We start from the raw sequence: 25,135 nt of genomic DNA, 5'->3' as shown, positions 1-25,135 counted from the left end.
CAGATCCATCAGCATGGGAAGAAACCAAATTTTTGAGGGCTGCACATATTTTGGCAGGACCACCTCCCTGCTATGCAGTTGCACTTTCATTATAATGCTGAGAATTGTAGGTATGTCTGGAGGCACTTAGAGATTAATGGGTATATATAGAATTTCAAGAATGGGAATAAAAGGTGTTAGAGTTTGCACCAGCAGTTAACTTTTTTATAGTGCTGTGGGAAATTGAAGCTCTTAGTTTACTACTACAGATATTTCTGGAAATTTCATTTATTTGTGCCTTAAAATTATAATGTGATTCCAGCAGAGATGTATCAATATAATTTTTTAATGTCTGTATTAAAACTAAGGTAAACATTGCCACATATCCAGAACATCTATCATTAAAGTGCTTGTGCCCAGATTATCATAATAAAAGTTGAGAACCATAAATATAGCCAAAATTTATAGGACACAAATGAACATTGCTGCTTACATACATTAAACCCCATAATTTAAGAGATAATATGTATACACTCATGTAAATCCATGCAGATAAATACTGTGTGTGAGAATATGTAAACTCTTGTCTTGATATTAATTCCTTATTGACTGAAGTAGTTCAGCAGATTTCAGGTTTCAGTCTCCCTGGATTCTGCAGGGGAATGGATTTTACAGCACATAGAGGTTTTGCTCTTTGCTATATTAGGTACCAATGGTCTTTCTTCAATACAAACTAGAATCATGATGTTGTAAAAAAATGCTGAACACAAGACATAAAGCATAACAAAATAATATTTGCCATTATTAGGCAAGGGAAAGGAGGAGAAAAGGACAGTGTTCTTGATTCAAATATTAGTATTCTGTGTAGTCTAGAAAGGAATTTTAGAAACATTTTTCTGTAAATAAGATATTTTGAGGTGAGGGATCTCATTTTCTTACAAATATCTTGTCCACTCAGCTGCTTTACCTTGTCAGAGGTTTCACTGAATCAGAAGTTGGTAGCAGGATTCTCTGCTCTCACAGCAGACCATGAACCATGCTGTCAATGCAGTTGTGTTCTGTTCCTATCTTTCCATGTGTTTTGAGGTAAAGTTAGCTGCATAAACACTAATTGTGGACACACAGTGCTCCTGCACTTTATCAGTGTTTTTGAACAAAGAAAACCTCATCATGATTCAGTCCTTACCAGGTGCCAGTGAGACATCATAAGATAGGGTGTGCACAGTATGATTTGAATTTCCTGTAACAATCAGACTTGAGGAAGCTTTCATTGCTCCCTATCACATAGGAAAAGATCTGAGATATGTTTCAGTTGTCCTCACCAGCACGTGATTTATGATAGAAGCACACATTCAGAGTATGTGAATACAGAGTGTGCAGGTCATGAGTGGTTAGCGTTATAAGATTGGTGGGATGCCTAGAGTGAATATTTTGTGTATCTCTCTGGATGTAGGTAAAATTAAGTAGCTGCCTGGAACAGTGAGGAAGTTGTTTTATGGACCAGGGGATACCCTTGAATTCCAGTAGCCCAAGTGTACTGAAATTGCTGTATTCTCAGTGGTTTCAGTGCATCTAAACTTACAATTTATGCCATTTAAACTTCCAATTTATGCTTTCAGAAAAGATTAAAAATTGAGACTGTATTGGCAGTCAGCACTATGATATCATGTACTGGGTCTTCAGTTGACTGGGAGACTTCATACCAGGTTAATGAAAGGCAGAAGGGTAATCTGCAATATGCACAGGAGAGACAAATGATAACAAAAAAGAATTTTTGATTTTTTCACCAGGAAAATCCTAAGACAGAGAACTGAAGAGCTGAAGGCAGAGCACATGGCAATGAATAAAAAGATTCACCTTCTGTTGTATATATATGTATCTATACATATACATATATATATATATAGTAGGAAAATAAGAATCTCATTGAAGGACTAGAACATAAAGCCATTGAGTCTTAATTTCACAACATTCCTCAGAAAAGTGTGCCCATATATCATAGTGATGAGTGTCAGAAGCCAAGCAGAATTAAAAATAGATCAAGTAGTACAATGTTAAATCATTATACTCTCTCCTATAACAAATATAGATTCCAAACCATATTCCAGCTTCCCAGGTTCGCTGAAAGTTTAGACATAAGCTGGCAGAGCAATATAGCAACCAGAACTATTTATGCAGCTTAAGATTACACTTTTGGAGAACCATACGCAATGCAGCAAGGAGATATTTCAGTGAAACTAATTTCAATTATAAGTCCTATGTACATAAGCTAGGAATGAGCCAAAAACCTGTTTAAATATTCTTCTACACAGTTGTTGTTCCAAAATTAGTGTTTCTGAAAAGTAGACCTCACCAAAAGTATCTTTGTTAAAGAAAATTAATTAGTACCAAACTTTCATAGAAAACTATCTTTGTACAAAAGCCCCAGAGATGTTAATTTGTTTAGGATGGTATGTCAGATGTTGCATTTTCTGTAATTATGTCTTCCCTTTCAGTGTATATTGGGGATGGTTCATATTTTCAGTCAACTGTAAAACCAAGTGAATTTAATTTATAGAATTAAGTGGTTTAGAAAAGGTTGAGAAAGAAAAAAATTTGTAAATGTCAACATTCGACAGGATAATTCTTTGAACCAGAAATATTACCAATCAGTAGAAATCAGGAACATATTGTTATGATTTACTTGTTATAAGAAGCTTCCTTGTGGGACCCATTTAATCATGTTTGATATGATTCTCGATTATGCTGCTTATTGACTTTATTAAGCCTTAAGGTTAAAAAATTAGTTGTATGAACTAATATTCATACAAAAGTAATTGAAATTTATTCCTAAATGGTTTATACGCTTTTGTAGAAGAGGTAACTAATTGCATTTCAAGTGACAAATTTCATTCATATAGATTTTTGGGGTTTGGGTCTAGAAATAGCTAAACTTTTAGAATGACATAAAACTTCAAAAACAAATTGGAAATATTTCTTGCCACATATTTAACGACGAACTGAAATTCATATTTGAATATTACACTATTGGGCAAACTTAGCCGGGGCTGTCTTTAAATATCTTGAAACAAAGAATTATGTGTTGCCCATATCTTGTATTTCTATTCATAATAAAGTACAGTAATTGATAAAAAAAATACTTCCCCTCCCAGTTTCCTAAGATTTTATCGGGATGCCATACAGCATATTCTTCCACCATCATTATCTGTTACTGCCTGATACATTTTATGTGCTTTACTGAATAACATAAAATGGTACAGAGATGCCAAGACACCACTGACACAAGCTTGGATATCCACAAATTGATTGATTTTTCAGAGATTGCAGTTTCTAAAGTAGCCTAATAAAAGTAACTTGAGTTTAAAAAATGTCTGCCAATTTATAATTGCAGAGCTGGTTCATGTAATAATTTCTCAGATGGTTCTGCAGAGTGCCTCCCTATGGAGGTGTACTCATACATTCAGAAACTTCCTCAATGAATGTCCTAATTTTATTGATTTGGTCTATCCAGAACAGTTCCTTTTATTTGTATCATTGTGGGTGGCTTGCTTTACTTGGTTTGGTTTTTGTTTGTTGTTTTTTTTAAATTTTTGTGGTTTTAATTCAGGAGACTCCTCTGTTTACTTGACTTCCTTCAAAAAGTTTCATTAGGAGATGAGTCTTACAAACCTCTTAGTTCAATGGAGATTTTACTATTGAGTTTGATTTCAAATATTGAGCCTGCAAGCGTAGGTCTGAAACACAGTAATTAAAAAATCTAGGAATAATGAAATCAATATACTATATTGAACTATAAAGAACCATATGGTCTGATTTTTACCTGAAGTATTCTCTATAGTGATGGTCTCTTCATAGATTGCTCACAGAAAAAACCCTATAAGTATTTTATTACCTGTACTGTTAGAAAACTCTTCACCTAATGTGTTAAAATTGAACTTCCATTACTGAAGCTTCATGGATGTGGAAAGCAGGTCATTCACGTTCCCTGTGCATTATTGTGTTAGTTTAGTAAGTTATTTTCTTGTTATTCTAAGTCTTCCTAGATTTATTTTCTAGATTTATGACAACTCTTGGTCTTCTGTACACTTTTCTGAATAATGTACATCTTTCTTGAACTGCAACATTCAGAACTGGAAAAAAAAAAAAAATGCTGTAGGCCCTATACTGATGCTGAATGCAGCAGAAAGATTACTTCATTTGTTTTGGAATCATCTCATATGTGTTATCCCTGATTTCTTCTGACAAAAAGATGTCTGGTCTTTATCTGAAGGGGAAAACCTGCTTGATTTGGGTTTTTGGTTTGTTTGGTTGGTTTTTAGCTAGCTGAAAGATTCCTCTACATTCATACCACAATTTCACTGAAGGTTGCTATAAACCCAAGCCCAACCTCCATGAGGACAGATGTCATTAGTGTATTGGAAGTCAAGTAGAGAAGAAATCTCAGTATCAGTCAGCTGGGGCTGAATCAAACAGTGTTTGGTCATTGCGTGAGGAGAATGCAGCTGTGGTTTCACTGGTCCCAGTGGAATTGCATCTATTGAGTTATGCCTTATAGCCAGACAGTAAACATATGATATGCCAAAGATTCAGGCGTTCAAGGAATCAAGGATTTAAGGAAAAGTATCATTTGTGTGTTTGGAACATTTGGTTTGGAAAAAACAGTCCAATGTTCCAGTTCAGAAACGAACATATATTCCCTGCAAGTCATTGTTTGTTTCTCTGTCAGGAACAGATTTTGGACAAGCACACTATTGTGACTGAGACTTGAGATAGAAAAAATATCTGAGTAAGAAGTCAAAATGATGAGTTGCAATATTACAGAAACTTATGAAAATGCAAAAACAAGTACAGAATAATTGTGCAACTATCATGCTAATATTTACTTTTATTAACATGCAACTGAAAAACTAACAGGCTTATTTTCTTGCTGCTTTAACACTAGAAATATGGGTGCATTGAATTGAAAAAAAAGGAAACATAGTTTTTACAGCCAGTTCTCCTCAAAAGTGTTTGACTACATATGTAGTTGCTAGATTAGTTTTCTGGTTCCTCTTGGAATTGGAACCCATAAATATATTTCATAACCAATACGTTTCATAACCAGTATATTTCATAACCAATGATTTTGTGAAAGCCTCATATACCACATATCCCAACATGCTTTTCTAGGAGTTCAATTTATGTAGTAGTCACTTAAGGCTTTCACTTCAGCTTGCAAAGCCAATTTCATAAATTTACTGAAGTTATCAGTATGCATCCTGTATCACCTTAATGTATGTAACCAGTTAAGGTTGTTTAAAAAGTGGTACAGATTAGATTTTTAACGTTTGTGCATTGTTCATTGCCTTTATGTACCATCCACATTCATTGTCCTTGATTCCCAGTAATCATACATGGACAGAAATTGTGGAAGGATTGTTGTTCTCTACTCATTGGATTTGTAATACAAGAAGCTTGAATCATTGTAAATTTACCATTTTATCGATATTTCCTCATTGACAGATAGTTTGTAGAATATATTTTTAATAAATGCAATATTAACTTTTACAATACACAAATAAAATAACTTTTCTCAGTGATAAGGTCTTTCCTAACCCCTTTCTGCTTGTTCAAAAGTCAAAGAAATTCTAAAGTATTTTATGTATTTCTACTTCTTTAGAAGTTTATTCCCACTAAGGCTGTTTTTGTATTTATAAAACACAAATCACATCAAATGTCATTTTCATATCTCACTCCCCGAGGCATTTTGTCACTGTGGGGAGGTATGACCTTCCCTCAAACAGGAAAACAAAAAAGAAGAATTGAGCTTTCATTGGTTGTGTTGTGGTGTAGTACATATTCGTGTTTGCAAAGACAACACAAAACCACTCTTACAAAATGACACTGGTCATTGTCTTGCTATAATTCCAAATGATGTGCAGTCTGTGGTAGCAGAAGAACAGTCTATTGTTGCTTTAACTTGTATTCTTGTTGTAAGGCACTGTATGAAAACATCATCTGGATATCATAAGAATTCTTAACATATAGTTGTTACCTGGGACCAACATTATTTGATCAAAGTAAAAGCTCTTATTTTATTTATAAGCCATCTGCCACAAAAACTTATCATTTACACAGACACTAAGTTAGAGTTTCCATTTTAATAGTTCCATTAGTGTTTGGGTGGTTTCTATGAGATTATTCAATAAACATTGTCCAGAAAAGGCTAGATACTTTTAAAATATAATCCTCTGGAATGTTTATTAACCAATAACACTGAGCCTTCTGACAGTTTTATTTCTCCGAATGTTATAACGTTCTTATGCATCCCACTGGTAATTCAGCATTACCCAAAACTCCTCTGCAATGTAATGAGTCTTACTGAAAGCAGATGCAGCTAAATTAATAGCAAGGACATAAATTTACTATGGAAACCCATATAGTTGAAGGGGTGGGATGAGGGGAAAAGAATGCAGAAAATAATTCTGTTCCACTGTTGCAAAAAAAAGTAGCTGGAATAAGTAGATACAGTAATTTAAGGACTTGTTTAGTTCAGAGTCTCTGGAGAAATTGAATTTAACTTAATTATAGGATGAAGGAGTTCTAGAAAATGACTTAAACCCCTAAACATACTAGAATTTACTTCTGTGAATATGTTTCTATGTGTCAAATCTTCTGGGGCCACCCTGCAAGGATCCTTTTATCACCTAGTAAATAGATGCTATTGCTCTTAAATAGCCACAAAGAAAGCTCAGTTCATACGCTTAAAACAAGGCCTCCAAAGAAGGGGAGGCTTCAGATGAAACTCCATGCTTGGTCATAATGAACCTGGTAAATTGTTGGCTTCCTGCAATAAAAATAATAGGTGAAATCATGGCCTGCTGAAGCCAATGGGAATTTTGGCATTGATTTTAGCAGGGCCAGTATTGCAATCAATAAATCTACTGAGCAAACTAAAAGAAGTAGGTGAAGGAGGGAAGGGGAATTAATGCAACAGAACCCCTATATTATTTCAGTCCTTGTTCAACCCTCCTTTGCCTGAGTTAACTGCTCTTGATACTCCAGAGATGTGCTCACAGAAAATATTGGTGCTATTCTGAACACCAAATATTTACAAAAACATTTAATGAGCAATTCTGAAACAGGAAAGTCAGCTTTGTTGTTATAATGAGTCAGTCTCAGATTCAATCTGAGGCTATTTTAGGGGTGAGTAACCAGTGGAAATTGCCAGACTGGATACCACGGGGACAGTGTTAGACTGGAATAATTAAATGTATGATTTATCCAATATACCTCAATCTATGGCTGTGTTCTTGCTAGTCAAAACTGCTGTACCTCCACACAGATGCAATCACAATCACAATCCTCTCTGTAATGTGAGAAAAATATACATTTCTTTTTTTATTTATACCCCTATCTGTGGTCTTTTTATTTATATGTGAAAACAGGTAATTTCTAATTTCTGATGTGTAATATATGCAGTTACCAGATTTTTTCAGGGATTTTCAGAGGCATCCATTGCACACATGCACCACGTGCCCCATGTACAGCAAGGCAGTTTCAGAAAGCTGCAGGCTAACAAATCAAGCACTGTATAGCCACAGCACAGACATGCTCTGTTCTTATCTGCAAACAAAAGACATTGGATGTGAGGAAATATGTGTGTTGGTAACCTGTTGTGAGCAGTGCCATGACTGGAGAACACTGTGTCTCATTAAGAAGTGAAATTCATGGGAGAAACTGAACTCCTTGTTCAGATGTTCCAGAAACAATCTCCATATTCTGGACCTGAATATGGAAAAGGACAACCATCCAGTTTATAGGGCTCATTCACAAGGTCTATTTGCAATCAAGAGACAGTTTGGGGGGAAAAAACCCAACTGTTTAGAAAACAATGAGAAGCAAAGGGTGACTAAAAACATTTTATGAGAAAGAGTTATACAGGCAAAATAACTCTGAATATAAAAGGATGTTGTAGAAATGCAATGGAACAATAGAATCTCCCTTGAACCAGCTAAATATCTGTAAAATGCCTCACAGTGAAAAACCAAAGCATTAAATTTACACTGGGAGTGGAAAATGGTGACATCCATTGTAGACATTACTTTGCAATACACTGTTTTCTTTGGCTGTTAAATCTCATTTAAATACTTATCAAAGTATTAAAAAATAAATTTTACCAACCCCTTAAAACCACTCTGCAGGTTTTCAGCCCAGAGTGGTTACCTGGCAATTCAAGTAAACTTTTTTATTTTCTGAAACTGTAGGACATCCACTTTAGTTTTTACCATGATGGTTTTTGTTTCTTCAAACTGGGATAAACAAACAAATAAAACATCAACAACTGTCTTATGCAGAAAATATTTTACATTGTGGCAGTGTCTTATTTCTGTAAAAATCTTCATAAAATTAGTAGGTGCACACAAATGAACAAACTTGTAATAAATATTTTGTGAGCTCAACTGCAGTGACATGTTTGAATATCTAAGAGTAGTGATCCCTAAGCACAGGTATACCTACAGAAAAAATGAAAGCAGCTGTTCTTATTAATCACACTCGATATCTGACTCCTGCTCCTTTTTGCAGTCTTTAAATCAACTCCACCCGGTTGTTACTATTTGGTGGTGCCACTTACCTTCCACAGTGAAATATGCTTGCTGTTACAGAAACAGGTCGAATGTGATTAAAAGTATTAGGTTAAACAGTTGTTGCTTAGGTCTGAAATCAGCTAGCTGTAAAGAACGATAATCAGTCACAAGACAAAACTGAGGACCAAATCTCCACTGGGTCTAAACCAGCTGGACTCCAACTGATTATTTCTGTGGAAGGTATTGAAAACTATGTTCTGGGCCACCTAACTTTATCTCAAAGCTTTATGGAGCTCATCAAGCCAGAATGCTTGTATAAGAAAGAAACAATCTCACCATACTGTAGACTGGCCCTGAGTTTGTGGCCTGCTGTGGCAGGGCAAGGACGCTGTCAGCTAGAAGGGAATGATCCTGCCTATGTAGATTAAACACACTGTAACCAAAAGAACCCCTCTCTGGGGTACTCAGTTTATTTGGAGGGTCCTAGTTCAGATTCTGTTCAACAATTTGCCAAGACAAAACAAATATCAAGACCACAAAAGCAAAAGAGCAAACTAGCTTTCTATGCTTTTTGGCCAACAACTTCCTGCTTTTATTGCCATGATAGTGTCACCATTCCTTTACAAACTTTTGATCTCAATTAAACTAAGCTGTGTTTATTGCTGAGTTTGTGAAAAATTTTTCTGGGGACTCAACCAAACAAAAAATCATGTTCCTGAATGACTGAATGACAGACATAAACCAGGGGATGTAGGATGCGGTAGGATCTCTTCCATGAAAGACTCACAAGTTACGATGTACAAGTAGGGTTTGATGTTTTACTCTGGTGTGCTTTGCTCTTTTAGGGGTTCATTTTGAAGCTGCCGTGATATCTCCACGACAAGTGTTCACTGCAACCTTGACACAGATAAAGACAGGGCCTGCTCCAGCCCATGCCAGCAGACCATGATATTTAGAAAAATATTGGGACTCTTACTCAGAGGGGAAGATAGTCAGATCCCTACCCCAATAGTCATATGGTCAACTGAGACTTGATCCCCCTGCAAATATTAAAATTTCTGCTTTTGAAAAGAATGCCATTTATGACACCAGAATGCCTAAACAGGTGAAAATATTACAGCTACAACCTCTTCTCTTTTACAGCTTGAGAGCTACATTGTAGAAAACATGAAATCAGAGATGGTGCAGCTGCAGCAGAACGCTGTGCAGAACCACACTGCAACCATGCTCGAGATAGGCACCAGCCTCCTCAGCCAGACAGCAGAGCAGACAAGAAAACTCACGGATGTTGAAACCCAGGTATGTTCCCAGAGTGGTTTTCAAAAGGCTGCTAATTGCAGAGAACATTTCCCAAACTCTTTCCTTTCTAATGCATTACCACAAAAAGCATTTCAACACAGGGGTCCAGGAAACACACTTTGCTTCTTGGTACTGACAGGGCTGATGATTGACCCTTGTTATATGTTTTTCTTTTGATTTAATTTGGTTAGTATATTTATCTCTGTGTCTGCAACAAAGGTAGGACTGTCCAGGAAACTAGATCAGCACTTGCCTTTCAATAAACACCTACCTACTGTTGGTGATACAAGTGCCAGGCTAAATAGTGAGTGACAGGCTAAAACAGAGCTTTTGATCTTCATTGTTGTTGCTGCGTATCGATCATTTCCCAATTATTCAACCTCTGTAGGACAACAAAAAAAGAAAATTTCAGATTTCTCTATGAATGTCAACAATTTCAAATAGAAATAAGGCACTGAACTGCTATCACAAAAGGGAGAACACAGGAAAGCTAAAGTAGGAGGTCTATTTACAAAATAGCAGATGCAACACTTTGACTTCATTCCAAATTCTCTTGCACTTTTCTGGTTTAAGCATGCTTTGTAGGAATGCATGTTTGAGGCATGTCTCTTGTTTTTTCTATTGAAATGAAGCTTATTTGGCAGACACCTTGCCTTTTTCTGCTGGTCTGGTATTATTCTACAGTAAGCAGAGTGCCAGAATATCAGCTGGTATATATCAGTGTAGCTTGATTGAGTTCATTTGCACCAGCTGAGCAGCTGAGGTTAAAAAAGGATTTAGAAACAGTTTTTGACAAATCATCAAATCAGAATGAAATGGTTGTATTATGCTGCTATAGCAAAATAACCATGACAATATAAACATTAATGTTTTTAATTTTTCCTTAAGGTGCTAAATCAAACATCCAGACTTGAAATTCAGCTACTGGAAAATTCCCTGTCCACATACAAGCTAGAAAAACAGCTGCTACAACAGACACACGAAATCCTAAAAATTCACGAGAAAAACAGGTAAGAGTGAGTAGTTGGTCTCTTTCTCTGTTCATTACAAAGTGGTCTATGTATACTTTGTTTTAAGCAACTGATGAAATGAAAGGAGCAAATATAGTAAGTGGACAGCATAAGTAATATTTATGAACTGACTTAAATGCCTAGGGTATGAACTTACACTATATTATGTACTGTATGATAAATGTAAACTGATTTTTACCACTTTTCATGTTCACCCTAAGTTTATATCTTACTCTGTTTCATGACAACTTAGTTGTATGACCACAGTTCCTGCAATCAAAAAGCATAGGTATAACTTTCAAGAGCACTTTCAAGTAGAAAAATATTAATAATAAATTATGAGATTTTCAACTGCCTTAAAGCGCATCAGAAAGAGAAAATCGTCAGTAGTTCACCTTTCTAATTTTAATGGATGCAAATATACGGCCTATAGAAGGATCTCTCTCTCCTTTTGGACTCGATTAGCTATAGCATACTTGTAGCCATTCTCCATTTTAAGAAGTCAATGGTAAACATTTGAGGTTTATATTACAGCTGATGGAAAAACTATTTAGGAACACAACTCTTTAAGCAGCAAAATGAGAGTCGGGAAGCAGTTCCAGTGTCCCCTCTCTGTAACACAGGGACTCAGCACCTGAAGTCACTGAACTTAGCAATTCAGTATGTAAGAGAGCATGTGTGGTGAGCTGACCTTGTCTGGGATGCCAGACGCCCACCCAGACTCTCTCTCACTCCCCCTTGTCATCAGAACAGGGAGAAAATACGATGAAAAGCTCGTGGTTGAGATAAAGACAGGGAGATCACTCATCAGTTACTGTCACGGGCAAAACAGCCTTATTTACTACCAATTAATAATAGTGTAGGATGGTGAGAAACAGAAACAAACCCAGAAAGACCTTTCACCTCTACATCCCTTCTTCCCAGGGTCAACTTCACTCTTTATTCTTCTATACGCCCGCTGAGCAGTACAAGGGGATGAGGAATTGGTGCTGTAGACAGTGCACAACACTTTGCCTCTCCTTCTTCCTCATGCATTTTCCCTTCTCCAGCATGGTTCTTTCCCACAGGCTGGAGTCCTTCAGGGTAAGATTGCTCCACATGGGCTCTCCACAGGTGTCAGCTTCCCATAGGATCCTCCATGGGAAATATCTGCTCTACCATTGTCTCTCCCACAGGCCACAGGGTTATATACCTGCTTCAGTGCCTCCTTCGTTCCCCTTCTCTGACCTTGGTGTCTGCAGCATTGTTTCTCTCCCTTTTTCCTTCACTCCTCACACCGTACCCTGACTGGAGCTCCTCACACTGTACAGCTGACTGGACCTAGCTGTGCCCAGCACAGGGCAGCTCTGGCCTTTCCTCACAGCAGCTGCACGTGGGCACTGGCATCCAGTACTGTGGGAAAAGCTGCTCCCCTTCCTGACTGCCCTTTGAAACATCCAACATACTGCTGCCTCTGTAAGGGACAGGTGTGAGCTGGGAGGACAGGGAGTGCTCTGACTCCTCAGCCCCACTCTCAGCTCCCTTCTAGAAAGAGCAACTGTGGGGTCAGTCTGACTAGGACTAAGGCTTCTATTCCCTCTGTCCACATTTGATATTGAAATAAGGCAAACAGCTTTAAAGATGAGGCAGACACTGAAGCATGATACAAGCTGTAGAGGACTGTTTTAACTGAGATCAGTCAGTCTTCCAAAGAGAGCAGTGCGATCCCGTGCTGCTGGACAGGAATTGGCAGCTGAGGCAGAAAAACCTTGCCCAGGGTTATGCCTAAGGCAGACTAGCACCATAGTGGGCAAGAGGCTACAGGGTAAAGAAGGAAAAATACCGGTAGTGATTAAAAATAGAAAATATTGTTACAAAGAACAATGTGTTTTTTAAATGTGTCTAGTTGCAAAGCTGGTCAAATAATATATCATTATTGCTACTGATTATGAAAACCTATTTAATGTGTTTATTTTAAAAACTGTTTATAACTAGTAATTCCAGCAAATGTTATTCTGAAGAAACTGTATTACATTGAAAACTCTTGAACTCCACAGATGTCCCTCAACCAATCAGAAATATGAATAAATTAGTGTGGGATTAACTTTGCCTTTGGCCATCTCAAAAATAAGTAATTCACCTAAACTGCTTGTGTGGGCTCTCCCTGTAGTCCACAGAGAGAGTGGGTATGGCCAGGGGGCAGTTCCTTCTACGTATTTTACAAATCTATTTCAAAATGGGGTTAATTTAATCATTAGTTGAGTATATAAGTATTTGTACTTTTATCTGCTGCAATACGGTTAGCAACAAAATTTTGTTGGCTGCTTAAGAGATTGAATCTTGTATACTAAATCATTTGGATTTATTTATTTATTTACCTTAGGAATGAATAAGAGTAAAAAGTCTTCATGTCACTAAACAAATAAGTCCTACTTGAACTGACCTTTGACTTGGCTGACATTATGATAAAATGGTTTTTGAAAAGTCAGAAGAAAAGGAGGGCTATTTTTAAAAGCACACTTTTTATTGTTTGCCTCAGAGGTATAGGTATTTGCAGATTAATGGAAAGGCACACAGAATTTCATCCTATAATGAAGCAAGGACCTGGCATGCATTGTGTGGGTTGTTTTAACGTCTCCTTGGGACTGATAAAATTAGGGAGAAGGCTGTGTTATGATTACACTAAAATATGGATCATCCACTCTTGTATCATCATCTACTCCTCACAAAGAATTGTGTAGTCTTGGCCTTGCAGGTTTCTGATGTTGAAATCAATTATGTGTTTGCCAGGTTCACTCTGGGACAAATCTTGGTGATTTCAGCAGGTGCTAGGCTTCTGGACATGCCAAAGATTTTAGCTTGCTTAAATTGAAACAATATTTGCAGATTCCTCATTAGGCTGTGTTTAGTAGCTATTTGCAGTTAAGTTCTCCTCATCCCTCTCCATGTAACTTTCACACCAATAAATAGAGAAAACTCCTGTAATCCACATTACCTACATGAACTGCAAACTTTTTTGGAAAGGGTCTTTCTTTTGCAGTAGGTTCACAGCACAGTGGGAACTAATGTAGGAACTACTGTCTTTGCAAAAACAATCAAAACAGATGGTGTAGTGTGGGCTGATAATTTCTCTGTGCTAAAATTTCCTCTATATAAAGTAACAATAAAGATCTTAATCACTTTCAAAGAACTGATTTTTGGATGAAAGTAATGCAAAATCTTACAGTAACAATAACTGATCATTGATGTACTACAGTAACTTGCTTATTATCCTTAAATGTAACTAATGGTGCTTTTCAACAAGGGAGCAGTGCACGTTCTTTAGATTAGAAATATGTCTATTCTTGGCCTTTCTCTCTACTCCCTGTCTCTTCTTGGAAGAGGGGCCAATTTTTTCTTTTTATTCCACTGAAATGGAAGATATTCCATGGCGTAAATAGAGTCACATTTGCCTTAGAATCATGTTTCTATTGAGTGTTCTCATGCCATAAATAATTTAGTTTTGTGGGTTCCCACCCACTATAATGTAAATGGTGGTTTCTTCCATTGCCATTTTTTTCTCCCACAAGAGTTTTCTAAATGCTATTTTGATTTATTCTTGAAAGATTTCCCTTCTTAAGTGCCTTATGAACCCCCCCCTTTTTTCCCCAGAGTGTACCAGCTGCATCTAATTTATAGTGTGCAATTTCTTTCCACATGCAAGTGTAAAAAACCTTCCTATTTGCTAAAATGAAACAAATGAGGAAAAATATAATGGAATTCTGGATCTTCCGTCAAAAAATAGTGGAAGTGAAATTTAAATGCAAAATCTTGCTTGAACTTGCAGAAAATAATGCTAGATGAACACATTCATTACAAGAATTGTTGTGTGCTATAAAAAGCAAGCACTCAAGAATGGTTCTTGAATGTCTGTCTGACTGTGTGAAAGATGAGGAAACACAATATGTCTGGCAAGTTTTATTTTCAGGTTGTGCATATACTAAAAAGATAAATACCGATTTTACACGTCACTTATGTAATTTCAATGGAATTATCTTGTCACTGGTATAAAAAGTAGGCTTACTGGTGCTAAGTGACTTGTTACTTTACTGGCCCTGAGAAATATGGGGACAGATATTCTCATATTTCCTTAAACTCATTAGACAACATCAGACTCCCAAGGTAAGTATGGGTGGTCAGCACCTAAAAACATAGGGAAAATTTCACTCACCTTAAAGGAAGTACAAAGAAGCCATCTCACTGAGAGAATAATATTCTTGCACTCAAAAGTAGGCACTGAAATCCTGTACCCATTTGTCTTCTCATAGATATATAATAAAAGAACCCTACATATGAATGGCCAAGTAACTTTTTTCTGGTGTGACTTGTCTTTAGTTATTCAGTAGGTTAACAAAGTATATGTTTTATCTGTATGTTTAATAAAAAATAATTTTTTTAAAGATTATTTTCATGCAAAAGATGTCGATCTCCAAGGTCTGGTCTATATCGTGTTCTCACATGTCTAAACTGAGGATTCTGAGAACAAAGATTAAAAAAATCTCTTGAACTTCTGTGGTCTGGAATGGATTAGTGAATAAACGACCTACCTTATAAGGCAGATTGTCTAAACCAGACTTTCCTTCCTCCTTGGACAGCTACCAGAGGGTTTCCTATATGTTCTACTTCATCACCTTTCAAAATGACAACAGCTTTCACTAGAAGTCATTCTTTGACTTCTGTTATGGTTATTCTACCCTCTCCAGCATTACTAGAGGTTTTTTTCTGAATCAGCTGGACACAGCACAGTTGCACTGAGGCACTGCACCAAGTCATTCCACAGGCTTATACCTGACAAAGTCAAGACATCATTTGTATCATTGAAAATAGATTCCTAGCCCCACCACTAAATTTGTTTGGGTTTGGGATGCCCATGTGTGTGTGTTTGTGTTTGGTTTTAGATTAATTTTCTCCTAGATAATGACTCCAAACCATCATTGTCCAATGGGTAATATTGGTATTTATTCATGTTATCCACACTTGTTTATTCATAACTTTATTCTGTTCCCCAAATGCCTGATTTATTTCCCCAAATTGAAGGCTCCAATTATAAAAAACACATATACATGTTTATGTGTGTGTCTTTATAAATAAATATACGGATATTTATATGATGTTTCTGGTGAATGGTGATTTATTTTTATTGTGTTTAGTTCCGATGAATGTTTCATCTGTCTAGATTAGTAATATTTTCAAAGATTCAGGCATTTCAGACATATAGGAATTGTATAGTAAATAAATACAGAAAACCTACTGCAAAAAAGAGCCATAACATTTTACTGGAAAGTGTTTTAAAAGAATGTTTCAGTCAGCCTTTAGAGGATGTTGGACTGATTGGTATAGAGACAGTCTTCTTTCTGTTTTCGTTAATATTTTGTGTCAGCAATCATCATTAATGAAAATTCTTAAAAAACTTTTCATTTTAGCTCTGTCTTCAAAATATTTCTTTAAAATATTGAGAAAATATCTTTACCAAGAACTCATCAAAGTTATTTCTTAACGGTATTTGTTAGAGGTTGTCTGATGTTGCAAAAAAGAGGCAACAGAGAGGTTTTTCAACAGCTAAAAAAACCTTTCTATATCTTTCTAAATTCTTTCAATTTGTTTCAAGATTTTTTTCAAGCTTCCTAGCACTTCTTTTTTTTTTGTTTAAATTATCTATAACAAATGTTAATGTAACAATACAAATGAATAATTCTGGCCCTATTGGAGTCAAAAGCCCTAAGAGCAGCTTTTCTCACGCTATTGAAGGATATCTTCCTTTTGGAACAGACCAGTTCAGAAATCCCCAATCTATGTGAAGACTTTGCTTTTGTTCATTTGGAGATTTGACCAAAGTTTTCTCATTGATTCATAGTAAAACAAAAATGAATGTTTTGGACTTCTTCCAGGAATACAGGGAGTGGTCCTATCCTCAGGACTTACTTTTATCTGATATAGATTTATGAATATAGAAAGCTAATTGCATAAATGTATATGCATTCCTGAAAATAGCTTAATTTTGCAGTTTATAATAAAAGGACTTTTAATCTATGTAGAAAACGAAAGGAATCAAGTGCTATGACACTTCCATCTTTGCACCGCATGTTGACACACCACTCAGAAATATTAGGATGTATTATTATTAAAGCCATAAAACATCTGCTTCCTGTTTGTCTCTGTAGATGCCAAACTATGGAGCTCTAAACATTGTCAGCTTCTCTTTTCTTGCTTGACATGGCCAGTGGTGCTACAAATAATATTGTCATCACCAAGGGTTCATTTACTATGGCCTTAGGAAGGCCACAGTGGGAAACAAATAATGCAATGCATAAATTGTAGTTGTCAAAGGCTCTTTCTTTGACATGAAATCATTCAGATATGGAAATCATTGAGTTGTGGACATCCAGATAGGATATTAAGGAAATACTGTATTATATGGATAAAGTTAAAGGGAATTTCTTTGTCTTGGCTTACTATGTAACTATAAAGCTATATTCTATCTTATTCAATGGCATCTTCTCTTACATTGATAACACACAACATTTTGAGGACTGTAAGATGTTAGACTGGGCTGTGGCCCCGCCTAGCACCCATTCTATTATACACTGTGACCAGGCCCACCTTTTTCCTATCCCAAGTTCATTGATGTAAGTTAAAAGTTAAAGTCACAGAAAAAGTTAAAAGCTGGAGTCACAATTCAATAATTTCTGTGAAAAAGTGGATAGAACTGATAAATTTCAAAAGGAAATGGGGTTTTCTGACAGTATTTTGTGACTAGAACCAAATCTAGCTGAAGATTTTTCAACTGCTTCTGCCTAACTAAACTACATCTGACTTTCTGCATGAGAAAGCTCAAAGGCTACCACATACATATTCTTAAAAAAATCCATGTAAATCTAGACCATGATTTTTAATATTAGCACTCAAGTGAAGAAAAAATCAGCCACGGGTTCGATAAGGTGCTAAAATAATTTACAGTCTTTGGCTTCAAAATCCATATTTTGTTTCAGTTTGTAGCCTTCTACTATCTTATTTCAGTCCACTAAATCTTGTTATGCTTTTGTTTCTAAATAATGAGACTTTCAAAATGAGATATGTTCACCCTTGTGTTTGAGACCCTACAAAAATGTATTTTCCCTCCCATCTTTCCTTTTTTGCTCCCTTTACCCAGATGCTTCTGGTTTTCACAGAACTAGACATATTTGTATTGCAAAGTATGTTTTCTTCATATTTGTAAATTCCACATTTATAGTATTTCAGAAAAAAAAAAAAGATTTGTTGCTTGATTTCTTTTAAAAAAAAAGTTTAATCTCACTCTAGCTTGTGCAGCAAATTTTGGAGCCTGAAATTAATCTTTGCATTTTTATCCTCTCTAATAGCTCATATTAAGGCTCTGAGATATCAAGTAGAAACAACTCCATATGGATTTTATTACATTCTTCAGTTATGTTAAATGACCTCAAATTATGCAGGCATTTTGCCACTGATCTATTATCCAGAAGTAAAAACAAAGGTAGAGTGCAAATAAATAAAACCTGACTGACTTGAACAGGAAGCAGTTTGTTGGCAAGTTTGTAACCACTGGTAGGTTTGTGGGCACAAGAAACACACCTTTTGGTGTATACAATCGAAACCCCAAAGAGAAAGTAGCAGAGAGATTGAATTAAGTTGCTTATCTAATACTAATACATTCTTTCTGTTAAATTCCCACTCCAGCATCAAAGCACTGTCTGGGAAAAGCTTCTTGTTCATGGCTGACAGATATTAGCTGTCCTTTCAGTCTACAACACCGCTGTTCTTCTAGATGTAATCTGATGTGCCTTTGATCTTGGTAAATTGAACACTTCCAGCACAGGATAGAAAGGGTACTAGAAAAAGAATATTAATCCAGAGGAAGTGTTTCTATAGATGTGCAAAATCTTTATAAAAATTGAGGTAAGCAGGTCACATAGCATGATGCTCAAGAGTTTTCTGTCTGAGGAGCCTTTTGTGGAACAAGCAAACATGGCCGGGAAGTGTTAGTGGGATATGTACATAGTCTTGAGGAAAACAAGGGAATCTACATTAAAATGAAAGTTTCTGATTTACCTTTTGGGAAAACAGTACTATTCTTAATTTGAACGCAGGCACTGCTCATCTGGTGTGAAATTCTTATCCCAGCTTCATAGACCACATCAAAAAGTACTTTTGTTTTGGGTTCCATATGCTTTGATAGTCTTCCATAACTTATAATGCTTATCTTCCATTCAGTGACAAGGACCTTCACAAGCTATTCTGCAGTTTACCCCTGAGCTTTGTCTCATCGTATTGACCCATTCATATTTCCATGTCCTCGTCAGTGCCCTGCTCTTCTCCCTCCTCTGCCTCCCTCAGGTTTTCTGCCTGAGCTTTTACATTCAAATGTTTTCCTGGCTCTATGCTCTTGCACTTAGATCCGAGTAACACCTACATCTGCTGTTCCATGCCCTTTAAGCATTACAACATGCAAACATTACAAAATGCGGTCTTAGAGACCAGTTATATTTGATTGCTTGACAGAGAAACTCAGTGAGCTGAATTACTAGATGTGACATTTTTTAGAATTATTGATTTAGAGAGTGAATCATACACTGAAAAAAATGTTCTGGTTTCTGTATTATTAACTGTGTTGGCATGAAATAATATCTAGTAATTGTTTTATTTCATTTTAGTTTACTTGAGCACAGAATTCTAGAAATGGAAGAAAGGCACAAAGAGGAGCTGGCCACTTTGAAGGAGGAAAAAGAGAACTTACAAAGCTTAGTCACACGACAAAGCTATATAATCCAGGAGCTAGAGAAGCAGTTAAACAAGGCAACAAGCAATAATAGTGTCCTGCAGAAACAGCAGCTTGAATTGATGGATACAGTTCACACCCTGATCACTGTCTGCTCCAAGGAAGGAGGTAAGAAAGTGGCATTATAAAACATTACAAGTACTAGGAAATTTCTTGTGAACTAAGTCCTGAATTTTTGGAAAAGGGAAACTTAATGGTCTTATTCCAAGAAAGAAGAAGACATTATAATTGAGAACAAAAGAGCTGATGAGAACCCAAAAATCTAATAAAGTTCAGACAGTGCTGAGACTGGTCCTGGTACCACCAGCCATATTTGATTCTTTGAATTTAGTATCACTGAGTTTTTATACCTTCACTATAGCAGATATAGGCCATAATTATGTGGCCTTTGCACTGGCAATACTGATTTGTTCGTCAAGAGTATCTGTCTCCTCTTGCTGGGAGTAATCCAACCAACCGTGGATCTTAACTTTACAGATATCTGTACCTCATCTACTCTTGACTTCCTTTTCAATCAATAGTGAGAACAGGCTACTAAACAAAGGAAAGTAATTCAGAGTTTTTTACATAAGTATAAGTCATAATGATGATTTTGGATATAGGCTCTTATGGAGCTATAGGTAGACATCCAAAAGATGAATCTCTTCCCTTGAATTAGATTTTATTTATAATAAGGGATCATTTTTCTTTATTCTGTCTTGCTGTGTTTTGTTTGTTTCTGGGTGCTGCAAACAAAAAACATAGAAATAACATCCTTTGAAAGAAGGGCTTGACAAAGACTCTATAAGACAATTTTCCTCAAGTATGTCTTTCTTAGTAAAGTTTTCTTATAGAAACAGAGACAGAAGTTCAGATAGAATTTCAATTTTCCAATGCCAAAGACACCACAGAATGTCTTGAGAAAGAAATTCCTTTCATGAGAACTGGTAAAGAGAGATGGGTGAATGGAAACCACTGTGAAAAATGGAAATGGGACACTGGTAAGAATATGTTACTAACTATGAAAACCAGGCAAAGTCATTTAGAAATTATGATTATCATTGTCAGAAATGACAGTATAAAAATCCTTCTGAGGAAGGGTACAGGATAAACACAGAGAGAAATTGCAGATGTCTGAGTTGTGATAGTCATTTAGCAATTGTGTAAGCATGGATCAACTAGTTCTCTAAGAGGTATCAGAAGTCTGAAGAGCCCCGCATTTTAGATTATTGTCATTCTAGAGCTCTAAGTGCCATAAAATATCTAAAAAACAAAAAGCAAAGAAACAACGAAAACAAACGCAACCAGCAAACAACAACCCCATCCTCCAACTGAAAACTTGTCACCTGCATCATTATTCAGTGCTCTCTCTAAGGGGCAGAAGACATACTAGATCAATCAAATGATTCAGCTCAGGGCAATGTGGGTTTTCTCTCTGCTATATATTCCCATGCAACTTGTGTGGCTTAAAGCTAAACTGCTCCAGTCATGAGGATTACATCTCTTTGGAAGTGTTGCATGCTTGGACCAGTGTTGATAGACTACTTTTTAAAAAAAAAAAAACCTTTTCCTCCCTCTCATGTTCATTCTAAATGTTCCCTTCTGCTCATTCTGTTATATAGTTCCCTAGCATTTTGAATTAAATAATATGTTTCATAGTAGGCTGTTCTCATATCAGTAGAGAAACGTTGTGATGCAATGCAAATCCTTTATTATGTTTTATGGCCTTCTGGCAAAGAAACCTGGCAAGGCTGTGTCCAGAGAGTTCTAATAAAGCTCAGAAGTATTTTAAAATCAATATCAAAATGAAAGATGTATTATTCTCATACAGAGATATATAGCAAGTTCTTTTTAAGCTTAACAAGATTTTCTTGCAGTTTTGAATTTGATTCAAAGGAAAAAAACAACAAACTAGCCAACATTTCCCCTAAACTTAGTTTCCTCAGCTGCTTCTTATAAAAACTTTGAATGAGGAATACAGAAGTGGGTGTTTCAAATTGGTGCCTGAAAACCTGAGTTTTCAAGTCTTTTTAACTTCTGAGGAGCTGTGGAAGTAAATGATGCTTAGCACAGTTAAATGCCTAAATACAACTTTATTAGCCTAACTAAGCTCTTAATTTTGGACTCTATTACTTTTTGTGTATTATCATGTTCAGAATTTTCCCTGGATACATTTGTTCTTCGAGGAGAATAACTTAATGAGAAATGTTAAATTGCAGAAATTTTTCTTTCTTATTGTCTGATTAAGTCTAGCTGACCAGTATTTAAGCAGGTACATTCACAGCTGAAAAAGTAGCCAGTTAGCTTAAGTTAAAATAATAATAATATTTTCCTGGAGCACGAGACCACTCTAATGAAGAGTAAGTACGAAAGGTTGTGCCAAAAATTAATGCCAACTTCAGTCTGTGCAAATATATGTTGAATGTGGAAATGTATGCGTGTTGGGAAGTACCACTGGAGATACTCTAAATCCACACCAAAATACAAAGTTTAGATAGTCTTACGTAAGTCTTGATGTGTGCACTAATGTTCAAAACAAAAAACGCTCTGTGAGAACCGCTGTTTCTTGGGAAATGGAGAATAACAAAAAGTGATACATAAATCAGTGGCACCTCTTCTGTCTCATACTTCAGTAAATCTCAGTCATCGAATTTCATAAAGGATATAGCAGAAATGGAAATGGTCCAGAAAATTACAGAACAATGGAAAAATTAGAGTCCTGGAACAATATTAATGTGAGGAGAGAGAGCCGTAACATACAGAACTATTAGGTGAGAAAGAAGGTATGTGGAATGTTGTTATGCAAATGCACAAAATAGTTAATGGTAGGGAAAAAAGGAACAGCCAGTAACACTGAGAAGTATTTTCCATTGATAAAAGAGAGAACTTGAGTAATTTGGGTAAAGGTTACTAGATATCATTGAGGTTGATGAATATTTTTTAAGTATTAGAAAGCTGTAGAGGTAGAAAAGGATAAGTCCTCTTAAGTACTTGAGTCTTTAATAGGGACACTCATCTTTGACAGAAAGCACAACCTAAGTGAGGCATCAAGTCTAGAAAGCCAGATTGTCAAAGATGAGTAACTTTATAAGCATGAACAACAGAGTTGAGAGGAATTGCAAAGTATGTCTAAATCCTGTGGTATTGTGAGAATGGCTTTAAGTACCTTTTTCAGATTTTTCTAAATTAAAAATGTAAGTCACTATATTTTATCTTACATTTATGCCTTGATATTTTAAAAATTGTCTGTCTATCCATCCATCCATCCATCCATGTATAAATTCTCTCCCAAGGTAAGTCACAGTCAGGAAAATTATTTTCTTTTTCTTGCAAGTCATGGTATTGAGGATTTTCTGATTTGTGAAAGTGAAAAATATAATACAGTTAACCAACTAATTTGAAACCAATCTGGTGATAATCATTGCTTTTTGATTACAGAACATGAGGTACATTTCCTTCAGTAATGACATAATCATATCAGAAGACTTTTAGATTGATTTAAATAAATTGGGACACTATCTGAAGTTTTCCTGCTAGGAGCCTGTGAATAATATAGGCTGAGAGTGTAGAGATAGAGGGCTGAACAGAAACTGCTTTTGTTCAGTTAAACAGTCTAAGGAGCTAACATAGTCCCTAGAACTGGATGAAAACCCTAAGAAATCTGCTTTGGTGCTTCCACTGTGCCTAGGCATATATTAGAAGAATTTCTGAAGAATATAAAGGCAAATGAGAAAGAGGAAAAATAAACCAAATCACCCAAACCAAACCATCCAAACAAAAAAGACACAAAAAACCAAATGAAAAGGTAAAACCAACACAAATAAAAATATTTTAAATATAGGTGGACCTAAATAGAAAATCCAGATCCCATTTTCAGTGTTACTTTTGGTACTGACCAGTTTTGGGATGTGAGCCACCTGTAAGACTTGGAATTGTTTGTGAGTTTGGTTTCCAAAATACCACCCACCTCTCTCCCAGTGTGAGTGATTCTAGAGTTTCAGTTGCATGTAATCCTTCAAATAGACTCTCCAATAGGTCACAAAGCCTACAGAGAGTCAAATAAATGCAGGATACCATGGGGATTCACGTCTCTATTTTGGCCTGTGTCTATGGCTAAATACACTTGTCACATTGTCTGTGTATATTTTAGGCAGAGGCAAAAAACTTGGCAGCAGCTGCCAGTAAATTTCTGCAGAAGAATTTCTAAAACAGAAGCACCTTCAGACACTAGCTTTCCAAAGGAAATGATTGTTCATTATGGTGAATATTAAAACAACTATTTAAAGGTGAAGTAATCTCCAAATTAAAATGCAGATACATGCATGAAACTTTTACTTTTCCCCAACAAAAGATGAGGAAATAAAAACATAGAAATGAAGGCCTAATTAATCATCACAGAGATATTGCATGATTATCTCCAAGACTGTAGAAGTGCTTCACCTGTAGCAATAACAGCTGGATGGAGATCAACTTATTCTTAGCAAAGGTCATAAAAGGTTTTGTGCATATTGTTTTCTTTAAACTGGTTATGGTTCATGCTACTTTAAGTATTGTTTGTCTGAGGATTCATAGAGCGCATTGCTGTCACTGTCAAACAACACATCTGTAACACAGTAAATAGTTTTGTGAAGTACTTTCTAAGCTGCCACATCAGAAAAATGATTTATGTAAAAGATATGTAGTGCTAAAGTAGAGAGTCACGTGAATGTTACTGGAAAAACTCCTCAACCCCAAAACAAGGTGTATAGTACAAATTATGTTAAGCAATAGATAATATAATCAAAGATGTGTATGCAAGTTCAAACCAACTAATTCAGAAAGTGTATTGGTCTGGGGAAATTATGTTTCAAGCCAGATGTCACAAAAGGTGCCCAGTCAAAAATACATTGTCTTTTGTTCCAGTATAAGAAAATTTATTGGATTTCTATTGTGTTAAAAATAATTTGCATAACTCGTGATAACTGCCCAGGTAGTCCTACCCACAGAATAAGGGAATGAAAAATTCAGCAGGAAAGCATATTTAACCATGAACTTATTTTTGGTTTCCTATTTATTTTTTTCTTTGGCTGTCTTTCAGACTACATAATAATATAACTTGCTAAAATGTTTGGCCTAAACTTACATACTTCAGAAAACTAATGGAACAGAAGAGAAAGTTTTGTCATGAATGTTTGGTTTTGTCATGAATGTCTGGTTTTGTGACCTCCTAGCACAAGAGAAATTAAGAATTTTATTCCTCTTGAATGCTGACAAGACGCTAAGCATAATTCCAAAATAATACATGTATATACTAGGAACTTACCTCCCCAGAAGTGCCTATTGAGTTTATAAAGTAAATAACATGGTTAGTGGGTCTGGAATTTCAGAAAAGGTCCAAGTCTCCTAGTTTATGGGTAGGAAAAGTAAATATGTCCAAAAACTTATTTGAATGGAATTCATGCTTTTAAAAAGAAAAAAAATTAATTTATTTTAAAAAAATTAAACTGCAA

The 25,135-nt window shown here is 35.9% G+C and overlaps 1 protein-coding gene across 1 annotated transcript in view; it reads left to right on the top strand.

Annotated features, from left to right (window-relative positions):
* Window positions 1–25,135, top strand: part of ANGPT1 (angiopoietin 1) — a gene marked incomplete at both ends in the record, with an annotated part of 153,359 nt that overhangs the window by 60,160 nt on the left and 68,064 nt on the right. Inside the window, 3 exons of the mRNA XM_082290223.1 lie at window positions 9,690–9,845; window positions 10,734–10,855; window positions 19,543–19,775. Of these exons, the coding sequence (XP_082146349.1) occupies window positions 9,690–9,845; window positions 10,734–10,855; window positions 19,543–19,775 (511 nt within the window). The remainder of the gene's footprint in view (window positions 1–9,689; window positions 9,846–10,733; window positions 10,856–19,542; window positions 19,776–25,135) is intronic.

Source organism: Coloeus monedula (assembly GCF_965178545.1).
Source record: "Coloeus monedula genome assembly, chromosome: 1".
Classification (NCBI taxonomy): Eukaryota; Metazoa; Chordata; class Aves; order Passeriformes; family Corvidae; genus Coloeus; species Coloeus monedula.
Note: the sequence above shows the minus strand (reverse complement) of the source record. Positions and strands in the feature narration are given on the sequence as shown.